Source organism: Copadichromis virginalis, linkage group LG3 (assembly GCF_057382275.1).
Source record: "Copadichromis virginalis isolate Kocher_CV1m ecotype Utaka linkage group LG3, C_Virginalis_male_GT1.1, whole genome shotgun sequence".
In the NCBI taxonomy this organism is placed as follows: Eukaryota; Metazoa; Chordata; class Actinopteri; order Cichliformes; family Cichlidae; genus Copadichromis; species Copadichromis virginalis.
In genome coordinates, this window is record NC_140620.1 from 57,051,347 (window position 1) to 57,062,031 (window position 10,685).

At 39.9% G+C, this 10,685-nt stretch overlaps 1 protein-coding gene across 1 annotated transcript in view; it reads left to right on the forward strand.

Annotated features, from left to right (window-relative positions):
- The window catches only part of LOC146715358 (uncharacterized), a 201,674-nt gene extending 191,241 nt beyond the window's left edge, over nucleotides 1-10,433 (forward strand). The window contains exons 4-11 of the mRNA XM_085451784.1: nucleotides 3,970-4,014; nucleotides 4,810-4,854; nucleotides 5,974-6,018; nucleotides 6,814-6,858; nucleotides 7,654-7,698; nucleotides 8,399-8,443; nucleotides 9,379-9,508; nucleotides 10,005-10,433. Of these exons, the coding sequence (XP_085307910.1) occupies nucleotides 3,970-4,014; nucleotides 4,810-4,854; nucleotides 5,974-6,018; nucleotides 6,814-6,858; nucleotides 7,654-7,698; nucleotides 8,399-8,443; nucleotides 9,379-9,508; nucleotides 10,005-10,096 (492 nt within the window). The 3' untranslated portion in view covers nucleotides 10,097-10,433. The remainder of the gene's footprint in view (nucleotides 1-3,969; nucleotides 4,015-4,809; nucleotides 4,855-5,973; nucleotides 6,019-6,813; nucleotides 6,859-7,653; nucleotides 7,699-8,398; nucleotides 8,444-9,378; nucleotides 9,509-10,004) is intronic.
- Nucleotides 10,434-10,685: the final 252 nt, after the last annotated feature.

Genomic DNA, 10,685 nt, shown 5'->3' on the forward strand with positions numbered 1-10,685 from the left:
ATGAGAGCTGCCGTCTCTCCTTATAAGACCAGGTTTCCTCCAGAAGGTTTGCCAATTATCTATGAAGCCCACATCGTTTCTGGGACACCACTCAGACAGCCAGCAATTTAAGGAGAACATGCGGCTAAACATGTCACTCCTGGTCTGATTGGGGAGGGGACCAGAGAAAACTACAGAGTCCCACATTGTTTTGGCAAAGTTACACACCGATTCAATATTGATTTTAGTGACCTCCGATTGGCGTAACCGGGTGTCATTACTGCCGACGTGAATTATGATTTTACTGAATTTACGTTTACCCTTAGCCAGCAGTTTTAAATTTCCTTCAATGTCGCCTGCTCTGGCCCCTGGAAGACAATTGACTATGGTTTCCGGTGTCTCTAGCTTCACATGTCTGAGAACAGAATTGCCAATTACCAGAGTTTGACCCCCGACGGGTGTGTCGCCGAGTGGGGAAAAACGGTTAGACATATGTATGAATTTGAGGAGTGGACCCAAAATGCTGACACAAAGGAACGTGAAAGAAAATTTGAATATTAACAGAAAGCAAGCCGTTTATTAATCTCTACTTTTAAGATTAGGCTTCAAACTTTCCTTTTTGCTAAAGCATATAGTTAGGGCTGGATCAGGTGACCCTGGATCCTCCCTTAGTTGTGCTGCAATAGACGTAGGCAGCCGGGGGATTCCCATGAAGCACTGAGTTTTTTCCTTTCCAGTCACCTTTCTCACTCACTGTGTGTTAATAGACCTCTCTGCACTGAATCATACTTGTTATTAATCCACAGCATGTCTTTGTCCTGTCTTCCTTTTCTCACCCCAACTGGTCACAGCAGATGCCCGCCGCTCCCTGAGCCTGGTTCTGCTGGAGGTTTCTTCCTGTTAAAAGGGAGTTTTTCCTTCCCACTGTCGCCAAAGCGCTTGCTCATAGGTGGTCCTATGATTGTTGGGTTTTTCTCTGTATCTATTATTGTGCGATCTACTGTACAATATAAAGCGCCTTCAGGCGATTGTTGTTGTGATTTGGCGCTATATAAATAAAATTTAATTAAATTAAAAGATTACAAAACAAAAGGCAGAGGTGAAGCTAAACAATAACCTAACCTGGGGAAAATATTTTTTATTAAAAAAAACAAACAAACCATGAAACCTGACATGGATACAAAGATACCTGGAACATGGAAACGTGGCACCAAAGACAACAGATGACCTGACACTGAACAAATGAGGACAGGACTTACAGTGGCTTGCAAAAGTATTCGGCCCCCTTTAACTTTCCCACATTTTGGCACATTACAGCCACAAACATGAATCAATTTTATTGGAATTCCACGTGAAAGACCAATACAAAGTGGTGTACACGTGAGAAGTGGAACAAAAATCATACATGATTCCAAACATTTTTTACAAATAAATAACTGAAAAGTGGGGTGTGCGCAATTATTCAGCCCCCTGAGTCAATACTTTGTAGAACCACCTTTTGCTGCAATTGGATTCCATTAAAATTGATTTGTGTCACGGCTGGGAAGGCGAGCCGTGTGGTGTGGAGGAAGGAGGACCCAAGATGCAAGCAGTGGATGAAAATGCTAGTGAAGTTTATTTACAAGGTGTAGTGGCAAACAAGCAGTGGGGCATGACAAATAACTGAAGACACCTAAACTGGGAAGAACTAAAATAACAGACCTGGGTGCATACGACAAAGGGATGCGCGGCAGCCGCCGAGCAGGACACCGAGTAACAGGCAGGAGAACACACAGGGCTTAAATACACACACCAGTAATCAGGGGATGAGAGACAGGAGGGCAACACGGCTGGGAGGAATCAGAGCTGACGGGACAGGGGAAACGTAAACTGAACACACTCACATCAGACAGAGACCTTCACAATAAAACAGGAAACTCAGACACGGGGAACCAAACAAGACACAGAACTAAACAGACAGATTCACAAACAGACGGGGTGACAGCATAGACAGAGACACAGACGCAGACTCAGAGGCAGACCAAATATAACACATAGAACTCAAACAATAATAATCATCATCATCATAATAATAAACTAAAAGCGCTGGGTCACCGACCCAGGACCATGACAATTTGTGTTTGTGGCAGTAATGTGACAAAATGTGGAAAAGAGGGACGAATACTTTTGCAAGCCACTGCAAGTACACAGAGAGATAATGAGGGGATGAGGAACAGCTGGGACAAGGGGAAACAAAACTAGACTCACTGCATATAGGACAAAGACTTTCCCAATAAAACAGACATCACAAGGGTAATCTAATAAACAAATGAACTTAGCAAACCTAAAGAACTTATAAATAAACATCGACATCTAAACAAACTAAAACTTAAAACGCTGGGTCAACAGACCCAGGAAAGTGACAGTAAAATCATTTATTATACACATTATACTTATTTTCTTAAATTGCTTATCTATTATCTGTATTTTAACTTGGGGGTCTAGGGGTGCTGCATGTTTATGATAACACACTGACAATATCAGGACAATTTTAGCCTTACTCTATCAGTGAACAGCATGCCCATGCTAACTTAAACTAGACCAGCAAGCTAACCCCATGTGTATTAAGTGTTACTTCAGAATAGGAACCAAACAAATTAACGGAACGAAATTAACTGTAACAGCAGTTTGCAAAACATTGTGACAGTTCTCAAGTGTTCCTACCTCAAATTCAGCACGTGTTGCTGTGTTTTTGTTGTTAAATGGACGAGGAGAGACCGTGGCTGGTGAGAGGATGCAGCATTTCGTCAGTGGAGCATAGAACGACGTCTCTGATTGGTCAAAAAGTGAGTAAAGATGCATCTGATTGTTCGAAAGCGTCAACCAAAGAGCTGCTGGTCACGGCAAGATACACACTCGCCGGAGCTCTGCGTGAACGGCACATCCGGGACCTTCAGCACTCAGGAGAGATTTATCTTGAGGTATGTATTTACCTTTGATATCCATGCGTTAACGCAAGCTCCGCGAGGTAAAGTTGTATGTTTAACAAGCTAATTAAGGTTAGTTAAACGGAATTAAAACAATACACAACCGATTTGAACAAATTGAAAGTGGTGAATGATAATAAATGCTAAAAAATTACTTAAGATTTATCTTTAACAATAGATATTAGAAGTTAAATTTAACTGTTTTTAAATTCCCACCGGAGTTAAAGGGACCTGCGGCCTTGCATGTGCTCTGCATCTTCAACTGCAGAGACAGTCAGTCTAAGCTCAGTGTAGCTAACTGCAACACACTTTTTTTTTTTCAACACAAGATATGCTTGGGGGGATTTAAATGATAATATTAATGTTTTCTTATTCAGCACAAATCAATAATATTATAGTTATTTGCTCACGGTCTGGGTCTCTGGCCCAGCGTTTCTGATGTTATTCTAAGGTTTTTGAGTTTCTTATGTTTAATGGCGGGTTAGTTGAGTTTGGCTTAACGTTATTAATATCGTTTTAAGGAGTTTATGTTAGGGCTGTATATTACCACGTTTGTATTTTCATGCCATGTTTCCTGTTTTATTTTGAAAAAGTCTGTTGCGTTCAGTTCATTAATCTCACTTCCCTGTTGTGTCAATAGAATCATTTGTGCAAGCTACTACCCTGCTGTCCCTCTGTCGTGTCTCAACCTCCAACAGGAAAGTAGAAGTCGTCATATGGTAGGACCAGTGATTGTAGTGTGTGTTACACTGTCCTCATATTGTTTTAAGCTGTGAAGGACAGGAGTGTGTTTCAGTTGCCTTCCTCATGTGGTAGGACCAACAACTCTAGTGTGTGTTACACTGTCCTCATATCGTTGGGTAGCAGAACCGTACAGTGTTAAGTTTCTATAGAATCTGGTATAAGGAAGTCAGATCCTTCTGTAATAATATTCACTGATACAAATATGATCTGTAGTTAATTAAATAGTCGGGATTTATACTAGAGAATGTTTCTGACGTTATATTGTTGTCTTTTGTTGCAGACACCAAGTGCCGAGGTCCTGCCTCAACCTCCTTCAGACCAATTGGTGAGTGACACACCCACTTCATTCTTCCAACAGGTTACACATAATTTTTTTGTATTTGGCATCAAGTATATGTGTCAGTTGGGCCTAGTGCATAAATGAAATGCACTTTAATTGTACTAAAACAATCAGTTTTAGTCGAAGTTAACCAAAACCAACATTAGCATTAGGATAAAGTAATTGTCTATACCATTTGTTAGTCCAAACTTTCCCTTAAAGCATCAGCTTGATCTTTATTCTGACAAAATTTGATATTTTTGTCGTTTTACACATGTTTTTGTCAAAATAAGCTCCCGCTGATCAGTTTACATGATTTAATTTCTGGGGAAATAGATGGCTGTACATCAGTGTTGGGTTTAGAGCTTTTATTGACAACAGCAGGAGAAGTTAGAAGTCAGGAATGTGAACTCTACATGTGTTCAGTCGTCATGTCCTCATATTGTTTTAAGCTGTGAAGGACAGGAGTGTGTTTAAGTAGAAGTCCTCATATGGTAGGACCAGTGATTGTAGTGTGTGTGTTACACTGTCCTCATATTGTTTTAAGCTGTGAAGGACAGGAGTGTGTTTCAGTTGCCTTCCTCATGTGGTAGGACCAACAACTCTAGTGTGTGTTACACTGTCCTCATATCGTTGGGTAGCAGAACCGTACAGTGTTAAGTTTCTATAGAATCTGGTATAAGGAAGTCAGATCCTTCTGTAATAATATTCACTGATACAAATATGATCTGTAGTTAATTAAATAGTCGGGATTTATACTAGAGAATGTTTCTGACGTTATATTGTTGTCTTTTGTTGCAGACACCAAGTGCCGAGGTCCTGTCTCAACCTCCTTCAGACCAATTGGTGAGTGACACACCCACTTCATTCTTCCAACAGGTGAAGATGGATGTTGCAGACAGGACATATCCTAACTTTTGCAGCCGTTACGATAATAACGCGCTGTTTGCACGATGAGCACAGCTTCCAAGCTCCCCTAAATTGACCGTGCGCTTCGTGTTGTGTGTGCGCGAGTCTGTGCATTTAGTGGCGTCTGTGCAGAAATGACTAGTAAGACAAGGCTGCAAACTATTCTCACAGACTTCAAGTGTGCACTTGAATCCAAAACGATCTCTCTCTCTCCCTCCGGCTCTGTTGAGATGCCACTGGGAGAGTAACGACTGCCCCTCCCCCCCTCTGCTCAGCAAACAGGTGGCTGTTTTTGCACCCCTCCCCCTCTGCTCTGCAAACACGTGGCTGCTTTTGCACCCCTCCCCCCTCTGCTCAACAAACACGTGGCTGCTTTTGCACCCCTCCCCTCTCTGCTGAGGGCAAAAACAAGGCTCATGTGCAAAGTGAAGCAAAATAACATTGACAGAGGTTCAGAGAAAGGAGAAAAAAACGGAGCAGGCTCCCGTTGTTCACTTCAAGGAGGCGGCTCTACATCAAGACTATTTTATGGTGGTCAGCTTGTTTTATTGTCATGTATTTTGCATAGTAAGATAACCATGTCCTCCATTCAAAAGCACTGAAAATGTCTATGGTGGTGCTGTACCTAATATTGTGCTCATTTGATCCAAAACCTATTTTTCCTTTATTTTGAAGGCTGAGGCTTAGATCCATTAGGTATTCACGAGAAAGGCATTATCGCATGTCAGGATTACAGTATATCGAAAATATGTGATTATAATGGGAGTCAATGGGGCCCAAACGGATACAAGGGTAAAAGGAGGTAGTACATATGTGAATCTTCTTTACTATACACCACACCATAGAGGGGATCATTGAATTTCAAAAATAATCCTAAAACACACATCCTGGCCAAGTTTCATGCAACTAGTCTTTAAAATGACTGATATATTGAGAATCAAAAATCCAAAGTTACCCAAGCGGGTCCCTTTTTTCGCTAGGGTAAAACGAGGGTTAAATAGTCGGGATTTATACTAGAGAATGTTTCTGACGTTATATTGTTGTCTTTTGTTGCAGACACCAAGTGCCGAGGTCCTGCCTCAACCTCCTTCAGACCAATTGGTGAGTGACACACCCACTTCATTCTTCCAACAGGTTACACATAATTTTTTTGTATTTGGCATCAAGTATATGTGTCAGTTGGGCCTAGTGCATAAATGAAATGCACTTTAATTGTACTAAAACAATCAGTTTTAGTCGAAGTTAACCAAAACCAACATTAGCATTAGGATAAAGTAATTGTCTATACCATTTGTTAGTCCAAACTTTCCCTTAAAGCATCAGCTTGATCTTTATTCTGACAAAATTTGATATTTTTGTCGTTTTACACATGTTTTTGTCAAAATAAGCTCCCGCTGATCAGTTTACATGATTTAATTTCTGGGGAAATAGATGGCTGTACATCAGTGTTGGGTTTAGAGCTTTTATTGACAACAGCAGGAGAAGTTAGAAGTCAGGAATGTGAACTCTACATGTGTTCAGTCGTCATGTCCTCATATTGTTTTAAGCTGTGAAGGACAGGAGTGTGTTTAAGTAGAAGTCCTCATATGGTAGGACCAGTGATTGTAGTGTGTGTGTTACACTGTCCTCATATTGTTTTAAGCTGTGAAGGACAGGAGTGTGTTTCAGTTGCCTTCCTCATGTGGTAGGACCAACAACTCTAGTGTGTGTTACACTGTCCTCATATCGTTGGGTAGCAGAACCGTACAGTGTTAAGTTTCTATAGAATCTGGTATAAGGAAGTCAGATCCTTCTGTAATAATATTCACTGATACAAATATGATCTGTAGTTAATTAAATAGTCGGGATTTATACTAGAGAATGTTTCTGATGTTATATTGTTGTCTTTTGTTGCAGACACCAGGTGCCGAGGTCCTGTCTCAACCTCCTTCAGACCAATTGGTGAGTGACACACCCACTTCATTCTTCCCACAGGTTACACATTATTTTTTTGTATTTGGCATCAAGTATATGTGTCAGTTGGGCCTAGTGCATAAATGAAATGCACTTTAATTGCACTAAAACAATCAGTTTTAGTCGAAGTTAACCAAAACCAACATTAGCATTAGGATAAAGTAATTGTCTATACCATTTGTTAGTCCAAACTTTCCCTTAAAGCATCAGCTTGATCTTTATTCTGACAAAATTTGATATTTTTGTCGTTTTACACATGTTTTTGTCAAAATAAGCTCCCGCTGATCAGTTTACATGATTTAATTTCTGGGGAAATAGATGGCTGTACATCAGTGTTGGGTTTAGAGCTTTTATTGACAACAGCAGGAGAAGTTAGAAGTCAGGAATGTGAACTCTACATGTGTTCAGTCGTCATGTCCTCATATTGTTTTAAGCTGTGAAGGACAGGAGTGTGTTTAAGTAGAAGTCCTCATATGGTAGGACCAGTGATTGTAGTGTGTGTGTTACACTGTCCTCATATTGTTTTAAGCTGTGAAGGACAGGAGTGTGTTTCAGTTGCCTTCCTCATGTGGTAGGACCAACAACTCTAGTGTGTGTTACACTGTCCTCATATCGTTGGGTAGCAGAACCGTACAGTGTTAAGTTTCTATAGAATCTGGTATAAGGAAGTCAGATCCTTCTGTAATAATATTCACTGATACAAATATGATCTGTAGTTAATTAAATAGTCGGGATTTATACTAGAGAATGTTTCTGATGTTATATTGTTGTCTTTTGTTGCAGACACCAGGTGCCGAGGTCCTGTCTCAACCTCCTTCAGACCAATTGGTGAGTGACACACCCACTTCATTCTTCCCACAGGTTACACATTATTTTTTTGTATTTGGCATCAAGTATATGTGTCAGTTGGGCCTAGTGCATAAATGAAATGCACTTTAATTGCACTAAAACAATCAGTTTTAGTCGAAGTTAACCAAAACCAACATTAGCATTAGGATAAAGTAATTGTCTATACCATTTGTTAGTCCAAACTTTCCCTTAAAGCATCAGCTTGATCTTTATTCTGACAAAATTTGATATTTTTGTCGTTTTACACATGTTTTTGTCAAAATAAGCTCCCGCTGATCAGTTTACATGATTTAATTTCTGGGGAAATAGATGGCTGTACATCAGTGTTGGGTTTAGAGCTTTTATTGACAACAGCAGGAGAAGTTAGAAGTCAGGAATGTGAACTCTACATGTGTTCAGTCGTCATGTCCTCATATTGTTTTAAGCTGTGAAGGACAGGAGTGTGTTTCAGTTGCCTTCCTCATGTGGTAGGACCAACAACTCTAGTGTGTGTTACACTGTCCTCATATCGTTGGGTAGCAGAACCATACAGTGTTAAGTTTCTATAGAATCTGGTATAAGGAAGTCAGATCCTTCTGTAATAATATTCACTGATACAAATATGATCTGTAGTTAATTAAATAGTCGGGATTTATACTAGAGAATGTTTCTGACGTTATATTGTTGTCTTTTGTTGCAGACACCAAGTGCCGAGGTCCTGTCTCAACCTCCTTCAGACCAATTGGTGAGTGACACACCCACTTCATTCTTCCAACAGGTTACACATTATTTTTTTGTATTTGGCATCAAGTATATGTGTCAGTTGGGCCTAGTGCATAAATTAAGTGCCCTTTGATTATATTAAAATAATCAGTTTGATTGAAAGTTTCCCATATTCAACATTAGCATTACTTGTTTGTGAACATCTTAGGAGAAAGAAATTGGCATATCATTTGTTAGTCCTAACTTTCCCTTTAAAGCATCAGCTTGATCTTTATTCCTACTAAATTTGATATTTCTGTGTTACATTGTCCTCAGATTGTTTTAAGCTGTGAAGGACATGAATTTGTTTTTTTTTTTTTAGCCTTTCTCAATTGGTAGAACCAACAACTCTAGTTTGTGTTACATTGAAACTGAACAGCAGGGATGTTTGTCATGAAGATAATAACACTCTATCCGATTTCAAACAATCACACTGTGATGAGTATTATTAGTAGATTATGTTCACATGTAAAATATTCATATCAAATGGTAAATATCCTATATTTATATAGCGCTTTACTAGTCCCTAAGGACCCCAAAGCGCTTTACACATCCAGTCATCCACCCATTCACACAGACATTCACACACTGGTGATGGCAGCTACATTGTAGCCACAGCCACCCTGGGGCGCACTGACAGAGGCGAGGCTGCCGGACACTGGCGCCACCGGGCCCTCTGACCACCACCAGTAGGCAACAGGTGAAGTGTCTTTCCCAAGGACACAACGACCGAGACTGTCGGAGCTGGGGCTCGAACCGGCAACCTTCTGATTACAACTCTTGAGCCACGATTGCCCCTTAGCCCCTTAATGTAGAATTACACACTGCCCAACGCTGACTTTGCCTACAATGCAGAGAAAAAAGCAAACAGACCTATTGCATACATTGATTCTCATATTTCACTGTTACTTTTCAAAGGCTCAAGGACCAAGTATTCCGGGGGTTCCAAGCCACACGCTTTACTCAGCTGCCCTGGACAACATGAAGGGCACCTCTGCCTCAATCACCCTGGACAACAAAAACATTAGCAACACTTCACCAAGAAGGGGTAAAGGCACCAAAATACAAAATGTTTTAGGTTAATATACTTGTGATCAAAGAACAAGTTTGTTTTCAGACATGACACTATTCAGAGCTTTTATCATAAATCATTTCATCTTATTTGATTCCCAGCAGAACACAGCACTTCAAATGGTTCATTCCAAGCATCCTTAAAGGAGCAATAAGCAATATCTTTTCACTGCTAGGTGTGCTGTTTTGCACTGCCTGTGAACCAAACCAAAGTCTATGGCTGGAGATCAACACAGAGAGAGGGATTGTGACTTCATGCTGTACTCCAGATGTAATTACACCTCTAGTTCTTCACATAGTCATTTTTAATTCCTTCAACCTAAGTATGATGAATTGTGCTTATTGCTCCTTTAAAGTGCTCCAGTAGAAAGCAAGGTTTAAGAACATTTTGTATTCACATTATAAACTAGAATATTTTCTATCTTTTCTTGCATTCACATTAAGATATTTTCTTTTGTTTCCATTTATGACAGCTGGGACGGTGAGAAGCAAGTGGACAAATGATGAAGTGAAGGTTGCTGAGCGGCATGTTTCACTTCATAAAAAGCTGCAAAGTACTAGGTAAAAAGGAATGTGACTGCTGCCTCCAAGCAGAGCCGGCAGCTCTGAAAGGCAGAGACTGGGTTGTTATAAGGTACTACAGCCACAACAGGATCATAGCATTAAAAGAAAGATGCAAGAAAAAAAGAAACAAGCAAGAGAGATACTTTGTTACTTCCACAGTTATGTCAGTATTGCAGTTTTCTGTATTGCATTGTTCTTACTCATAAATCTGTGGTTTATGCTGGGTGCTTTTTGCAATTAAATGATAAAAAAGGCAGATAATGTTCCACGTTTTTATTCACATGAACATTCACTACAAAATGAATTAATGCATTACAATATCAAGACTTAAAAAGTAGACTGACCATATTTGACCCATGTCTTTTTTTTTTTAAAGTCTTTACACAGCTCAGATTTACTGTTTTATTAACACATAAATGTCTGATATTTCTGTCAGAAGTTACCCAACTGATGAGCATTACTATTGTGCATCCATGTCTATTATATTGTAATCTCAAAAGGAGCCAAGCTAAAAATGCAGAACCTACCGTTACCTGGTCCTTATAAGTCATGTATACTTGAAAATTATGTGTTTCCATGGGCTTCACAAT